Here is a 17972-nt window from a genome sequence, read left to right as displayed (position 1 = left end):
AACTGGTGGAGAGGAAAAATCAAAGTATTTAATGATAAATGTATGATTTTTGATATACAGTCATGAGTTGATAATCCAACCCTTAACAATCTTAAACCTTGCTATCCGACAGGTTTTTAGGACAAACGAACAGAAACCATGAAAAACAGCCTTAACATCCCGACAGCCTTGGATTCTGACTCCGACATGACATTTTATGTCACCAATCAGGATAACGGCGTATTATCTGACTGAACAATTTGACAGATTGGCTACGTTCAGACTGCAGGACTTAATGCTCAATTCAGATTTTTTTGTGAAAACTGATTTTTTGTGAGTTCCTTCACATTTCCAATTAAATGCGACTTGTATGTGATCTGCTGTGTGAACTTCATACGACTCAAAAGTGTCCCACATGCACAGAAGAGGACACGACGACGTCACACGCAGCGAGCGTGCTCAGTGTTTGTGGAAGTGAACATGGATGGTAACGATGGAGTGTATCTGCCGCTCCCCCGCCGCCACCGATGGTGGAAACAGAAGTGTGAGCGCTAACTAAACTGGCATCAGCAGCCAAGTACTGCCTGTGCGTTCCGGCCAGTTCCACCCCGTCAGAGCGCTTCCCCGGGGTGGAAGTCTCCCCCCGACCGCGCCGAATATTCGAATATTCATCATTAATTGGGCCTGAATATCCAGAGAGCAGAAAGTGCTGTTGGGACCAGCCCTATTAGTTATTATACCAACTATGAACAATAATTAACAACTAATGAGCCTTCAAGCATCAAGCCCTCCTTGTATCTCGACCTCTGTCTTGACAATCCGACAGCCTTGCTATCCGACATAAAAGAAGGTTTTACATTTAGTGTCGGATCATCGAGTCACAGCTGTACTGTGATATTTACACCTTTGGAGCTACAACTGTTACCTGCATCACCCATGTACTGTGCATGACAAGAGCTTTATATAAGGTTGGGATTGAATTACCTGTTATCAAACATGTACCGTAATGACTAAAAACTTGTTCAATTATATGAGCCAATTCCATAATCTATGACTCTTTTGATATAATAACATGTAGGTGACCACAAAAATAAATGATGAATAGGAGCTTGTGTTGTGCACTTCTGTTTCTGACGTGGTTCACTCCATTGCATAGCTCTATTTAGCGTTATCTATTATAATATTTTTGATGCAATATTAATCCAAATCTTTCTTCAAAGTGTACATGAAATACAGAAAGACAGACCTTGTTTGCTATAATCTGATTTAATCCCTGGACTCTACACCTGTTTAGCAAGAAAACTCGGGAAAAAAAGATCAAGAACTCACATGATATCTGCCAACAGGTTGCACAAAAATACTTAAAAAGAATTAACAATGAAGTTGTGTCCTCTGTGAATGAGTGATAGAAATGTGCCAGAGGTTGAACAAGCAGTTGACAAAATTGAAAGTGAAAACCCACCAAAGCGTGCAAGAACAGTGGATTCACACTGCATACAAAACACTGCCCTGCACACAATTCTAGCAGCTTTAGTTTACATTCAGCAGTGTGATGAAATACTATCTAAGAAAGATGATCTTCTAAAGAATCCATCCGAAATCCAAGTTAAAGGCTTCTGGTATCAGGTAACTATCTGATATCTTTAAAAAATAAAAACCATCAAAAGTACACCATTTTTGGGTTTTTGATAAACTTTGGGCGTCCCTCTTAAACTGTCTCCCAGATCTTACAGCAGACCTGGTACGTAGGGGGCGTAGCGATGTGGTCTGGCGCCCCTCTTGTACTCCTGTATCCTCATAATGCCCTCCACTGGGTTGTTATAGCTCTCTATAGCCCTTTGCTTTGGTTGTCTCTCTCTGAGCCACTGGGCTTAAACAAGCCCTGAGGCCTCTATGTGGCGTCCTGTGTAGAGCTGCAGTTAACACATGACTGTACTGTACACTGTGCTGCTGTTATTTTAAATGTTTGGTCTCTTTTTAACCCCAAATGATCTGTAACAGCTCATACTTTGCTCATGCTGTCTTGTATGTTTGGTTTCTTTGCTAATAGCTGTGTTTAAACAGAGCATAGAGGAGATTTGAGCATCATTTATGACGCTATAGTTTAGTTGTACTGTGCAGAAGACATCTTTGAATTCTCTCCACTTCTAGCCATGGTTGTTCTGTTTCCATAGAGGTAAATGACTTAATATGTGCAGTGAAAAATGAGTCCACAGTGAGTAAAAATGTGACAGGAGCGAAAAAATAAACGAAAAAAATTACTATAAATGGCATTCCTTCTGCTTAATGCTCCTCAATGGCACCAAATAATACACTTAAGCGATAACACACCATGCAAATCCCCCCTTGTTTTTGCATTTAGTGTTTTAACAGCAGTTGAAATTTGGGGGGAAACTCTTAAACCCGTATTCTGTTCCCTGATATAGTTATTATTTATATTTTACTCAGGAAACAGCTCCACTGTGTCCCTGTTTATAGTCTTATATCTTAAAAACTGCACATGCATGGCTCAGTTTTCAGTAGTTTTTCTTTGAAGTGATAAAAAGTACCATTACCATCTCTTTCAAGTATCCAATTTATGTATTTTGACACCCGACGAAGGGCGACACACACAATAAACCACCTGACGTTACACCTGTTGCAGCGCCTCAGCAGGTACATTCGGGCTCGACAGTCGCACGAGTTATAAAAAAAAAAGCTTTAAAGAAAGAAAGAGAAGGAACGAGAGAAACGAGAGAACGAGTCAATATTGGCCCAGAGAAGTGTGCTTGGATTTTCTCCAGCGATGTCTTTGTCCCCTTGGCTGGAATCACAATGAAAGAGCCACATTACAAACCACACACACACACACACACACACACACACACACACACACACAACACAGGGCGACTCGCATTCACACAGAAATGAGGGCAAAACAAACAACAGAGGGTGGGGACAGGGACCGGTGTGTGTTGGCCCTCAGGGGCACTCTGGAGTTCAAACACCGCCGGGGAGTGGCCACATAGGAGTGGGCTGCACAAAGACAAAGAGGACAAACAGAGCAAAAAGTACACGACGCTGCCCGTCACTTTTATGGCAGACGGGTGAAAAACGCCCCACATGGAGCGTAGGAGCGGTTCTTTAACATTTCACGTTTTGATTTAATCCATTTCAAACTGAGTTCCCGAGCGATTACAATGTCTGGATACTCGCAGCGAAGCCGGTTAATTTGTGAAGCGAGCGCGTTTGTTTGCCAACACCTGAATCAGCACAAAAACAAAAAAAACCTGTCGCGCTGCTTTTTCACATTTACAACACGCCTCCAGCGAGAGTAAATATAGTCGACTGGTTTCTGGGAAAATTACAGTGACATTTATTTCCTGCACACACACACACACACACACACACACACACACACACACACACACAATAGAGACTGTAATTTCAGTGTTTTGTACCTTGGCCTCTTCGTTCACGTCCCAGGTGAAGGAAATGGCATTGTAGGCGATTTCTTCAATGTTGCCGATTGTGTTGAAGCTCTCCTTGTAGTCCGCTGCGAGGACAAACGAGGACATGGTTTATTTCTGCAGCATTTCAAACAGAAGTTCTTCTATAAATTCACAATGTCTCCCCTCCACCCCCCCCCAAAAAAAACCAGACGTCCATCTGAAAACACTCAACTGGTCAGTAAATGACACAAGCAGGTAGCGATTGTTTGTTAAGATAAGCAATCAAATGGCACGCTCCAATTTTGTAAGATAAAACCTTATCTGCTTGAGCAAACAAACTCTCAGGCTTCAAAGGCAGCAGGAGGAAACACAGGAGGCTATTTGACTGAGAGGGCCATATTAAAAGTCGGTCAGATGAGCGCATCGGCTGGCTATTGTTGACCTGTGAGTGCAAACAGGAGGGACCTCACACAGTCTCGTACGCCGCCGTGCTGCCAAAGACTCACGTGTGCCTCATAAATTCAATTAAATGGGGAAAAAAAAAGACATTTCATCACTGGTAGATTTTGTTTCGAGGATAACTTTTTTGGAAAAGGTTTAATAATACAAGAATGTCAAGTGGCGATCAGGAGTGTTGTTGAGATAAAGAAGTGGGTTTTCATCTTTAGTGGCTGTCAGAAGCCATGTTGAAGTTGTTAGAACAGGAACAGTACAAAGCTGATTAACTAATCTCAAGATAACAAGACTGGAATCTTAAGATTTCAAAACTGACTCAATAAAGACCCTGGTGATGTTGTAGATTTTTCTTATTATCACCTAATTCCATTTAAATCAAATCCAACTTGATGTCAACGGATTGTCAGTTTGGCCATTTATTGGTAGCATTAGTATTTAAAACCATCTTCCGATAAAGTAAGATCATTTTAAAATGTGCTACTATGTTGGCTCTGATTCAGCGGATTCTGACTCCATCGGTCGTCTCCACTCAGCGGTCCGGAGGAATGTCCTGCCTGCAGCACCATGCCATTAGTTATGCATCACGAGGAACAGCTAATCAGCACCGTGGGGTAAATGTTAAAAGGTTCTCTTTGATCGAAACATACGCAAAATGCAAATCAACAAAAAGCATTTCAATAAAGTGCTGCTTTGGAGTTTGACACCAAGACTTTCATTCTTGCATATTGGTTCCAAATGTTGGTTGGCCTTGAAAAAAATCACATCAGTTAACCTTCAAACCTCCACTTAATGTTTATTGTTCGTGTCGCCAAAGCCAGCGTATTAATCTGCACTGCGGAGCTCCACTGTTGTTGAAGGCATATTATCTTTAAAAACAAATGCCTAAATGTCATTTATCTGAACCAGAAATGATAAAAACAGAAGGACTTGTTGGATTTCCTACTTTTCGACTGTCCTTAAACTACTCATCTGTCAGTGCCATTATGTTTGGAAACCTTAACCAAACTTAAAAAGTAGGGATGCTATATGATATATCGACGACCACATTGGTATCGGCCGATATTAGTGTTTTTCCCGATATATCGGTATCGATCTGATGAACAAATTTAGTTGATGTTTAAAACCGATGTCTAACATTAGCGCCTTCGTTTCTACGTTTGAAATTACTGCTATTTCAAAGACGTTTATACTTAAATGCTCCTTGACGTTTACTTTTGTTACATAATAAAGAAGACTATGTGGTCTAATTTGGGCTTCTTTAGAATAGTTTTCATGTTCTCACAGTGCTTACCTTTACTCTTTTTTTCAGGGTGAACAAAATTGAACATCGACATCGGCAATATCAGTTACATCAGAAATCTTAGTATCGGATATCGGTATCGGCCAGAAATTTTAATATCGTGCATCACTAATAAAAATCTTACTTTAAAACCACGATATTTCATCAAAATCTTGTTACTATTCTACATTTCTCATTTAAAATTTCCAAACCATTTGCTAGAACCAGAATCCGATTCTCTGCTCAGCTGCAACCACTCATGGTACAAAAATGTTGGAACTTCTAGCTGGAACGAGGATTAACTGCAGGCTGTGCTTAAACAGAACAAAGAGGAAAACTGTATTGAAACAAATAAAAATGTTAAATATCTACAGTATGTAACGGTAACTTAACTGCCCTTGGAAAACTGCACGTAAGTTCATGTTTTTTCCAATTTTTTTTTTTATAAAGAATTAGTCAGAACACTTGTAGTTTTGTTTTAAATGTTTTGTGAGTTAAAGCATTTGACTGATGTTGTAATGTACAAAAGATGAGTTGTTTCTTCTTCCAGCCATGGTTGTGCTGTTTCCATAGAGATGCAGGAGTTTATGTCGCAAGGAAAAATAAGCTTAGAGTGAGTAAAAATGCAACAGGAGCAAAAGAAATGCAAAGAAGCTGTTTTGGGTTCAGAGAGTTAATTAAAGTGATCCCTTAAATCTTTGGCTGTAGTTTTCTAAACCTATGTCTGACAGGATGAGCTCTCTGGTAAACGCCTCCGGAGCAGAAACAGTTTGATTTCTGCTGGTCAGATTGCCGTCGCTGACCTCTGACCTTCTCCATCATCCCAACCGCCACTGCAGCGACACTTCCTGGTTCGTCAGCAGGTGCACAAAGCAGCCGGGCAGGCGGCAACATGCCCATCTGCTGACACCCCCCCTGTTAAATAACCCCATTCAAATGATCCATTCTGTGACGCGGCCCAGGGGCACGGTGCACCCCCGCCTCACCCCCTCACCCTCCGCTGCTATTCACACCGGCTCTCTGGACATCTTCAGGTTACAGACTGCATTGAGGCTGACGTAGCTGGGCGGAGGGTGGTCTGTCATTTGACCTACAGAGCTGTCCTCCATCACTGGATTCATTGTCTCAGCGTGTTTGTTAACAGGTGGTGTTGGTGAGTGTGTGTAGATTTAAAGACATACATATCTGTGTGTACGAACGCATGCTTCACTTTGATGGAGCAACGCTTCAGCTCTGGATCAAGCTGCATCTTATTCACACAAACCAACACCTACACTGAAAACTATACCGCATTTCCTCTTAACAGATGCACTGATGGCTATATACAGAAACACCTGAAAAATACATTCAGTCTCCAAATCATGTCATTGAAATGCTGCAGAATTATTTTAACCCTCTGAACCTCAAGCAGTTTCTGCATGTTTTGTGTTTCTGTCACATTTTTTCCTCACTTTGGTTTCAGTTTTCACAGCAACATAAAGTCCTGCACCTCTATGGAAACAGTGGCTAGAATCAGAGGGAACTCAATTATGTCTTCTGTGAAGCACAACCAAGATACAATCCCATAAATCATTTTAAAATTCTGATTTTTTGTGTGACAGGAAGCCGGAGAACCCAGAGAGAACTCACGCTGCACGGGGAGAACATGCAAACTCCATGCAGAAAGATCCCGGTGACCCCACTGGGATGCGAACCGGCAACCTTCTTGCTGCAAGGCAACAGTGCTACCAACTGCGCCACCCTGTAGCCCAGTCCAAAAACATGTTGAGGTTAATTGGTGATTCTAAATTGTCCATAGGTGTGAATGTGAGTGTGCTTGGTTGTCTGTCTCTAAGTGTAGCCCTGTGATAGACTGGTGACCTGTCCAGGTGAACCTGCCTTCACCTTGAGTCAGCTGGGATAGACTCCAGCCCCCCATGACCCTAGTGAGGATTAAGTGGTGTATAGATGATGGATGGATGGATGGAGGCTTCTTGCAAACTTTTTTTTTTTTTTTTGCAATTTTTTAAATGAGACGTATTGAATAAAGTAATTTTGATTAAATATCATGGCAGCTTAGATATAAGCAGGTGGAAGTAGTGGCAAAATTGAAAGAAAATCCAACGATTAGTTCTGTTTTTAGTATTTTTTTCTACGATAAACGGTTTAATTTAGTGATTTTTTAAGCAGGCTTTATACAGTACTATCTTCAGAGGGTTAATTCAACTTATCAAAAAAGTTGTTCTGATTTTAATATGTGACACGCTCACATTTGCATTTGGCAGCATAATGGTTTCCAATGGTTTTTGCTTCTGATTCTTTAAAAGAAAAGTGCACTTTTTGGCAGAGAGTGAGATGAGAGGACTGACCTCACTCTTTGTGTGCTAAATGTGAGGCTACAGTCAGGAGACAAGCAACTTTATTTAGCATAAAGAATATGAACAGTCCACCTCTGCCTGTCACGAAGAGGTAAAAATGGTCCGATCTTGTTGCTTGGTCTGCATTAATGTTCAGGCGGGTGCTACATGTCAAAGTCACATTGACAAAATAATTCAAAGGAAGCAGGAATAAGAGTCGACAGCTGTTGTGCAATGAGGCTGTGTGTATGACTGTACTGAGAATTGATGGACTGACCAACGCTGACGTGGATAAAGACTAAAAAACAAACAGTTTTTGCAACAGAATTTAGTTCCTTCCCTTAGATTCACCTCTTGCTAGGGATCAACTGTCCTCGCAGATGTAAAGATGCGTTGCAAGCTGATTGGGATTTGCTTTGGTTCACGTAAATAGAGGAATTAAGATGGAAATCTAAACTGGGCAAGAATTACTTTCAGCAGACCAAGACCAGCTAAGGTAACAGTGCGGCTAGCATTCCTCTCCCTGTCCCGACAAGCTGCGTATAGGTGTGTGTGCTTCATCCACCTCCAGTCTCCCACATACCTCTGAATCTCTGCCTGGCTAGCAGGCCCGAGCTTGTCAAACGCAAACCGCCTACAAGCTTCTCACACACTCATTCAACAAGGCGTAGAAAAAGTCGGTTCACATTCAAATCCATCAACCGAAAATCACCGGCAGACAAAAGGTCAAAGTGTGGCGTCACATCGGCACTCGTATACTCGTATACTCGTGGGAAATGCTGCGAGAGTGAAAGTTTGCCGCTCGTTCGGATTTTTTTTTCTTCTCGCAAATTAGCATTCTGCTCAATCTCCCAGGCAATGTCGAGGAGATTAGAGGATTTGCGTTGTGTGTCCCTGCAACACCTAGACATTAAGAGCTTCAGGTGTGTGTGCAGGACTGTCTGATGGTGGATGATGGTGGTGGGCAGCTGAGCAGCCGCAGGCAGACAGCTGGGCGGAGGCTTGTTTGCTGGGCTCAGCTTGGTAATGCGGTGTTTATCAGAGAGGCACATTCCGACATCTGCAGCGGCGTAAATCTGTCATCTGGTCTTTTGGTTCTTGTGTTTTCAGTCATTAATTCAACTGTTCGACATGGGCGTTATGAGAAGAAGGAAGAAGTAGGAGTAGAAGCAGGGCGGTGAAAGTCTTACCGATGTCCAGGACTCTCTGTTTGGCCGTGTGCTGCCGAGAGTGCCAGTACTTCCAGTACTTCAGCTGCTCGTCTCGGTTCTTGTCCTCGCTGAAAACCACCATGATCACACTCTGAGGAGACAGGAGAAATCAGACAAGATGACACAACTGATCCGGTGCCTGTGTTTGAGTCTGGGCTTTTGGGATTGTAGCCTCACCGGGAGGATACAACTTAATCGTAAAGGATTCTTATCTCACTGAGTCTTTCTTTAATTTGACAATTGCAGCTTGAAACGGGTAATAACAGCATTAGGAGCTGGGAATGCAGCAATACAGCTACATAAAAGTGTGACTGGATGATCAAACTGGTGATGGTGGTTTGACACTGAACCCGCTCCAGCAGGTTTTAACGCATATTATCCCCCTTCAGAAAAAGTTGAGTAAATCACGTGTGATGTGCAGTTTTGTCAGAAAAATAAGCAAATCTGAGCTTAACATGGTGACTTTTAAATCAGAATCTCTTAATTCCACATATCTCATTTAACAAAAATAAACTGTTTTCAAAAACCAGAGCCTGAAAAAAAAGCAGAAAATCCTGCAACTGTGAAGCTGTGAGTGACTCAGCAGCAAGCAACAGTTATATAACAAAAATGGTGGTACTTTTGCAGCTGAACTGGGATGAACTGCAGGCTGTGTTTACACGGATCAGACCGGAGGAAAGTATGGAAACCTGTGGGCATTTGGAACAACATTAGACATGTTGATCCAAGTTTTTTTCAGGATTTGTAAAATCAATCATCTTGTGGCATTTATCCTTTAATGACTCTTTCTGTCATGATGCAGTATTAATTCAAATAGGCACACTGCACACTACATTAACAAGTTCTTTGGCCTCAAGATCACGTCACAAAAGACATTATGAAGTGAATATGAGGACAGTGTTACCAAACAGGCTACTTTACACATTCAGCAGATGCATAGACGCATTCATCAGTAGTCGTGCTTGTGTCACACGTCAGGGCTCATTTTCACTCTTCTTTAGCTTTGCACTAACTAACTATATCCCACTATCTCTTCCAGCTGTGTCTGCCTGCTGTTACAAAGGATTTCTTCATTTTTTGTTGCTGAAAACAGCTGTCTGATGCAAATGCAAAAGACCAAAACTGTAAATCCGCACTCTGGAACATCAAACCAATGAGCATGAAGTATGGCAACTTTAAAAAACAAACAAAATTACCGACAGTGTGCAGAATTTAAACTGTTTCTGGGGTTGTGAAATAGCAGAAAAGAAATCTCTTTAAACCGAGGCTGCAGAAACGAGCCGCTCACCCGGACTTTGCTGATGGGATGACGGAGGCGTTTGTTGGCGCTGAGCTCGTTGAGCGTCACGGCGTAGAACTGGCCTTTGTTCAGGTACGTCATCGGCCCTTCGCCCTGCTTCTGACGCAGCGAGCGAGTGGCGTCCAGCGTGTACTGGAAGCTGTCGCTGTACGCACACACACACACACACGTCGAGGAAGATATGTGATTAGAAATAACAAGACAGCATGAGGGAACAACAACACAGAACAAATTCAAAGTTAGCTTATTCCTTTCTGAATCACCGTGACATATATTGTGCTGCAATAACAAGTAGGTTAAGTCATTGTATATTGTATTTAAAGTGACTTACACTGCCTCCTGATGAAATAAGAAGTCATCTGTAGCTAGAGAGGAAGGTGAGTTGTACTTCTGTGGAAAATGCAAAAAAAAAAAAAAAAACACAGAGAAAGAGGAAATTATTTCTGACACATTTAGCCTGAGAGGAACCGTTTAAACAATGAAAACAACAAAAAAAACTCCTATTCTTGCTGTTAGTATTCTCATAAATTGGGTTCACGATGACAGCAGTGAGGTCTCCAGCAAATGGGGAACGCATTAAATGATCATTTGTAGATTACTGTTTTGTACTGTTAAACATCCATCAGTCTTCATGCACCATTAAACATCAGCTCCACTCAGCAGACAGCCTTACAGATCGTCACGAACTCACATTCGGTCCTGTGGCGCTTCTTGTGTTTCTTTTTCTAATATTCATCTGTCTGCCAGCTTAATTTCCTTTGGTGCTTGTATTTAGTTTATAGAAAGATAATAAAAAGAGGCCAAGAAACAGGAAGACTTGATCTTGTGTCTGCACTGCATTTTGGTCGATTTAAGAGTCTGCAAAGCTGCTATTGTTAGAACGTCTATGACAGATTCGTCCACAACGGCTAAAATTTAAACTGTGATCTTGAGTTTTCTACATTTTGATCTACAATAAAACGCTTAATCTACAAAGTGTCCGGCACCAAAAGTGGCCCACAACCATCTATGTCTATCAGTGTTAACACTGAGCCCTTAACCCTATTCAGGACTTCTGGGGTCTTTTGGACCCCAGGCCATTTGGTTTAGGTGCCAGGTATTGTTTTTCTTATTTTTTAAGATTTTTTTGTCGTGCATTTGGAACCAAAAATACGCCAGAAAATGTATTTAACATAGTATAAAAGTCTGTAATGAATACCAACAAATATTTTGCACAGATTCTTTCTTGGGGTCCAATGGACCCCGAAAGACCTTCTATGTATGGCAACATGAAAGTCCAGGATAGGGTTAAGACCACAGTATGTGTTCTTCCCTTTCTCACCCCGTCTCTCTCCTCTTCGTACGGACTGTCAGGTGGACTCTGCTGGTCTTCCTTCACGTATGAGCTGTGGCTGACGGTGGTCACCTCGTAGGGACTCTGTTCGTAGATCACTCGCGGCGCCTCTTCTCCGTCCACCCTGTAGTGAAGGCTCGCCCCCGCCATGAAGACGGGCGCGTACACCTCAGCCTTCACCACGGCAACGGCCGGAGAGCCCCCGTCCCCCGACGCCGTCGAGCCGCTGAACTGCTCCCGTTTGGCCTCCTGGTGCTCGGTGCTCAGCGACAGGTTGACGGGGACGGACTTGAGGACCTGAACGCGGTTGTCCACCGTCTCTATCTCGTTTTGGCTGTTAGGGTTGTTTGGCAGCATCGGCCTAGACAAAAACAAGGGATTAAACAGGATTTAGGGAGCACTTCCTTGTGAAAACCACCATTAAGTAGTGAAATGTTTTGGTTTGGTCTCTCTGGAGATGTATGTTTGCTGCTTTATACCAAGAACTGACATCAACCAAAGTCCCCTCTACTCGCAAAACCAACATTAGTAAGACTTGTCTGTAAGAAACAACATGATAAAAGTCATCATTTGTTCTGTGAAAAACATGAAGGTTCCATGTGGAGTTCAGAATCAGTAGCAGCACTGTGGAGCAGCTTTTATGAGTCCGTTTGTGTTTAGTTTAGCAGAAGGTCATACATGCAGGTCCACTGATCCACAGGTAGCATTAAAGCACCGAAACAAGCAGAATACGCAAGCAAAAACCCAGAAATAAGAAGACGAAAGCTACGAAACATGGATATAAACAATGCTAAATGTAAAGTCCTTTAAAGAAAAAAAACTCCACACGGGTCCTTTAATTTTTTAGCACCTGTTTTTTCCCACTAATATACACAACAGCACTGACGTATTGACAGCATATAAAACAAACGTAATAGTGCCTTCAAATAGAGTTGCTCTAAATATTCATAGATCCTGATTTCACGTTTCCCCTTTTACAGATTATTAAGTGGCTAACAGGATTTAGTTCCAAAAGCAGGAACACATTATGTCACGAAACCCTTTTCCTTTTATTCTCTTTGTCTTCGCGGCTCAGGAGCTTTTACAGGCGTCTGCTCGGGCTGTGCCTCTTTCATTCAGCATCAGCGGTTCAAGGGAAACGCTCACAGCACGTCTCTCATGTCATTATGATCTTACAGTTTGCTATTATGTCATGGGAACTGAGTTTTTAGTTCTTAGGAAAACTGAAAGCTTGTTTCATATGTAGTCTTATCAACTTTTACTTTTTCGCACAGTCACTGGGCTCAAAGGTTTGATTCCAAATGCTGCGGGAAAGGTCCGCTAACAGCTGCATATTTAGCATATTTTCATAGTCTGTCTGTCTGTACATGTGTAACCTTGAGGAAGACACTGAGAGAAATCCACTGACCTCTTCTCCTGTTCCTCTGTAGCGTCAACGACTTTGGGAACAGGCAGGAGTCTCTTTTCTTTAGGCACCTGGAAGGGCAAAAAGGCAATATGTCAGAATCAGTCAAAGCTGAAACTTACATTTAACATTTTTCAGTACATTTTGGTTTCATGAAGTCTGAACATCATGTACTGTGTGTGACATGTTGCCTGTTGAGTTCAGGCCTCTGCTGGATGTATTTTCATGCACTGGTGACACAATAATCAGCTTTAGTGTGTCTTCATTTACTGGATAAATATAATGTGAGCATACTGATTGAGACTTTTCTGGAGTCAGTTTACATCAAAAATGTGAAATTCATGAACTAATATACCCTTAAATGATCATTTCTATCATTATTTGAGTTTATCCTCTTGGTATCAACGAGGACACTTTCCTACATAAGTTCCTAAAAACCACATAGTCACATCAGCTTCTTCTGAACATCACTAGTGCCGTCCTCCTCAGTGACATTTTCATTCCAGTCGTGTATTTATGTTCTGTGATTTCATGATTTTTAGACTTTTCTGGGGTCGGTTTACGTCAAAAATGTGAATATCTTAAATCACCATGCTATGAAATCATCATCAAATGTCTTCTAGTTCATCCTCTTTATGGTAAAAAGGAAAAGTGTACAATCTAAGTCCTAATAAACGATACACTGATATCAGTCCCATCTTTAAATCACAGGTGGGGCCTTCCTCAGTGACATTTCCATTCTAGTTGAGTAGATATATTCTCTGATTTCACTATTTTTTTTTTTACTTTTCTGGAGTCAATTCACAAAAAAAAAAATGTAATTTGTGAATTAACAAGCTGTTTAATTACAATTCCTCCCAGTGTTTGAGTTTATTCTCTTTAAAGTTAAAAGAAAACTACACAATGTAAGCCACTATGGACTCATATCAGCTCCATCTGAATGTCACGAGCTTCGTCTTCCTCAGCGACGTGTCCGTTCCAGCCGTACGGTATTTTTTTTCCTGCACCTTGTAGTAGTCGTAGAGCAGGCCCAGGGCGTTGGCACTGTCCTCATCCCCGTTGATGCTCATCATGGCCTTGGTGGCAGCAGTGAGCGGGTTCTCCAGGTACGACCTCCACGCCTCATCCTCGCTGGTGTAGGCTCGCCGCACTGCAGGGAAGGAGCTCTCGTTGGGCACCACCACCACCAGACGCTTACTGAAAGGAAACGAGTGGACGGAGATTAATTAACCAGCTAGTTCCAGCTTGCTTCCCACTATTTTTGGACCGCTGATCAAAGAAAAGTGAATTCTAACAGGGTTTCTACACGACTCGAAAAGAACCGAAAGATTAACTGATAGCAGTTTTCACGCCCGTCTGTCTTTGTGTGTGCGCTTTGTGTGTCTCTACACTCTTCAGGCCCACTTAGGTTGAGATCACAGCCCAGTTAAACACACACAGTGTTGCCACAACATCTCTTTGAGCTCAGTCAGGCACAGGAGAGGCTCTGAGTGTGTCAACTTGCACTTATGTTGCACAATATCAGCATAGCGATAATATTCAGCCTCAGACAAGCTCGTTTTCCTTTTGTTTGACATTGTTAATTTGATATCACCATGAAATATTCATATGAAGGGGTTTGAAATGCATTTAATCTTTCAACAAATTGCTTAAATTACACCATTCATCAGAGCCAGACACTTATAACACATAAAATATTTATCAAGTTACCAAATCAGAGCTTAAAATACTGACATTTCATCAAAATCACTTTATATTACACGTGTAAGTTAAAGATTTCGCCTTAAATAAACCGTTTGCAATAACCAGATTCTGCAAAAAAATAAAAATAAATTCTGTACTCCATGGTAGAAGCAAGAAGATGCAATCACGTGACAAAAATTCAGGGAGCATTTGGCACTGCTGTGTTGAACTGCAGGCTGTGTTACTCACAGCAGATAGGATTAAAAAAAAATGTAAGTAGCAAAACATCTACAGCATGTGGAGACACCATTATTCCAGTATTGCTAACACCTGTGGACAGCTGTAGCGTGTTGTACTTGTCAATGCATTTATTTCAATTTTTATCAAATGAATAGCCACATTTTTTAAATTATTATTATTTTTTAAACGACTGATGGCTTTATAACCGTGTTACATGGCACAAAAGACACCTTTGAGTTCTCTCTACTTCTAGCCATGTTTGTGCTGTTTTCATAAAGGTGCAGGAAAAAAGAAAAATGCCCACAATGAGTAAAAACGTGCCAGGAGCAGAGAAGGGGAGCTCAGAGGGTTAATCAGATGTTTTTTGTTTTTTTTTTAACCACCTGTGAAATCTACTGTATGAAATCAGTCTACAATATGAAATATGTCGTTGTGGTTTCTTTAACTGACATCAAGCTGCCAAATAAAACAAACACCCCGCCTCTTACTAGTAATGTCAAACCTTTATTGGGAAGGATGCAGCTGTTCCAGCACATTTGCATTAAACTGTGTGTTTACTGTTTTCATATCACATCGTAAAGTATGAAAACACTTTTTATCCTCTTTTTCAAGCAAGTTATTCCAATACTTTAGTGCCCAAAAACACCCAAAACTCTATTCTTTTGATTGATTTTTGTCTCTATCACAAATTCTAGTCAACTTCTCCATGGCAACCATGTAGGTACAATAAAGGCCACGGGGATAATCAGACGTCTGGGTGCTGCTTATGGTGTGACCGTCTCTACTCAGGTGGATATGCCTAAACATCAGCGCTGCGAGTCAAAATAGTGGCAGACACCTGTTGTTCCCACTGATGCAGCAGCAGCAGACAGCAGCAGTGCCGCAGAAAAACTCCCAACATACTGCCACGCTTTGACACTTTACTTTGTTTTACATTGAAATACACACAAAGCCACACATGCTGCCATTGAAATGACAAGCGACCATCACATCGGGCAGCTTTGACATCAGCAACAGAGCAGTTTTTATTATTATTAATACAGTTATTCCTCTTTATAACCGCACTGGATGGTCAAAAAAGTTGAAACACACCAGATTGCTGTCTAATTATTGTTATTATAATTACAAGCAGAGTAATAAAGTATTTTCAAGATCCTTCCGAGATAAGTGACTGTCTTCATGGGTATGAGTGCAGTCCAAAGGTTCATTTCTTATTAAGTGTTTCTAGAGTTACAAAACAGCTCTGAAGGCCAACAGGCTTCACAACTTGTCCTCATTCACAAACACATCCAACAAGCACAGGAGACCTAAAATAAGGAAAAAAGCAATCCAGAGGTAAAGCTTTCAAAAAAACTCTATTTTAATTCAAAGATATCAGAGTGCTTCCAAAAACAACAAAAACCCCATCAAGTCCTTGCACTTTGAAGCCTTTTCCATCAGTCAAAAATGGCGAATTCAGCTCTAATGAAATCCACGGCGCCAAGTTTGCTTGTCAACTTCTCCTTCAGGCCTTCAAATATTTCAAATCTGTCACAAATGATCCCAAACGGAATTAAAAAAAATTTAAAAAAACGAGACCTACATTTTTCTTTTTTCATCTTACAGCTAATAAAACCCAAATCCGATTGGACACACAAGCTTTGTTTTAATTAGAAAGTGCAAAGAAAACAAAGTGTCCCCTCCACGCAGAAACCACCACACATCCTCTCCTCTGGCTCGACCACTTACTTGTCTGTCTCCTGTGACATATTTCGCTTCCTCTACGGTTCTTCCTTGTGAAACTGGACTTTCAAGTCGGAGCAGGTAACGGAGTGAGTGAGTTGCCAGAAGTTGGTCTACAGGTAAGTCGACTTTTTCTCGCCCCGCTTCTTTTTCCTCTCCCTGCCCCTCCGCTCTCTGATGTCTCTCCTCCGCTCCACCTGGACAGGTAAAAGCGGCTTTCTTTTCTTTTCTTTTTTCTTTTTTGTTTAATGTCCACAACAGGCAGCCAATCCCTCCTCTTTTAAAATATGACAAATATCAAGATATCCTGCTGCCCCGCATTGTGAACTAATATTTGCCTTGGCTCGCTTTAATGGCAGCGGGTCAACTTTGGCTGAAATTCTTTCACAGGGAGAAAGAATTGAGGGTTGAGGGCGAGACGGACGCTGATTGGCTGCCGTCGAGCGGAGCGCGGCTCTGATTGGCTGCCGGGCCAGGTAGAGGCCCACCTCACCTGCGAGCATAGAAGACACTGCAGTGACACAGAAAACACAGTTTACAAGCAGGGAAATTAACTCTTGAGCCTTCCGATGTGATTTTACTCCATAAATAAAAAATTAAAAATGAGGGTCATAATGAGGGATTAGGAGGATTTGTGGCGGACTGACCATGAACTGACACACTGATTTAAATTCTCTTCTCCCCCCACCTCAGCTTGCAATAACGTGTGTGAGTGTGTTTCAGGTAATCTCAGAGCAGACCGACGGCAGGGAGGAGCCCTGTCATTAGCTGACACAATACCATTGTCCCCTTAATGAAGCTATTGTATGAGGAGATCCCAGTGTTTGGGATTACCCAGCCAGAGCAAACAATGTGAGTGTGTGTGTGTCTCACACAATGACTGGGTCACTGCTGAGGTGAGCCACTAAACATACCCACTTCTGAGTCTAAATACTCACCTTTTACCCCCCCTTTTTTTTTTTTGCATTTTTAACCATCTGAACCACAAGTGATTTCTGGTCGTTTTCTGCTCCTGTTACAGTTTTACTCACTGTGGGCTCATTTGTCACTGCAATAGAAAGTCCTGCACCTCCGTGGAAACATCACAACCATGGCTAGGAGGAGACAGAACTCAGAACTCGTTTCTGCAGTATAACAGTGTTATAATGCCATAAATGCTAAAATAAAAAAATAAAAAGATAAAAAGAGAAGAAGAAGCAAAACCGACAGTTGGATTCCTTTGACAAGGCTATTCCATCCATCCATCCATCCATTATCTATACACCGCTTAATCCTCACTGGGGTCGTAGGGGGCTGGAGTATCCCAACCGACTTAGGGCGAAGGCAGGGGACACCTGGACAGGTCACCAGTCTATCACAAGGCTACACTTAGAGACAGACAACCAAGCACACTCACATTCACGCCTACGGACAATTTAGAATCACCAATTAACCTCAACATGTTTCTGGATTGTGTGGGAGGAAGCTGGAGAACCCGGAGAGAACCCACACTGCACGGGGAGAACATGGAGACTCCACAAGGCTATTCATTTTACAAAACAAAACAAAGTATAATCACTACGTACAACATTTGTCCAAGTGCCCACATGTGTTACTG

The 17972-nt window shown here is 41.9% G+C and overlaps 1 protein-coding gene across 1 annotated transcript in view; it reads right to left on the bottom strand.

Moving 5' to 3' along the window:
- The window catches only part of grhl2b (grainyhead-like transcription factor 2b), a 24847-nt gene extending 8024 nt beyond the window's left edge, over positions 1-16823 (bottom strand). Inside the window, exons 1-8 of the mRNA XM_008300787.1 lie at positions 16382-16823; positions 13738-13927; positions 12734-12801; positions 11314-11686; positions 10324-10382; positions 9981-10137; positions 8672-8783; positions 3420-3514 (exon numbers count right to left, since the gene is read on the bottom strand). Of these exons, the coding sequence (XP_008299009.1) occupies positions 3420-3514; positions 8672-8783; positions 9981-10137; positions 10324-10382; positions 11314-11686; positions 12734-12801; positions 13738-13927; positions 16382-16401 (1074 nt within the window). The 5' untranslated portion in view covers positions 16402-16823. The remainder of the gene's footprint in view (positions 1-3419; positions 3515-8671; positions 8784-9980; positions 10138-10323; positions 10383-11313; positions 11687-12733; positions 12802-13737; positions 13928-16381) is intronic.
- Positions 16824-17972: the final 1149 nt, after the last annotated feature.

Source organism: Stegastes partitus, unplaced genomic scaffold (genome assembly GCF_000690725.1).
Source record: "Stegastes partitus isolate 25-593 unplaced genomic scaffold, Stegastes_partitus-1.0.2 Scaffold34, whole genome shotgun sequence".
Taxonomy (NCBI): domain Eukaryota; kingdom Metazoa; phylum Chordata; class Actinopteri; family Pomacentridae; genus Stegastes; species Stegastes partitus.
This window is presented reverse-complemented; position numbering and strand designations above follow the sequence as displayed.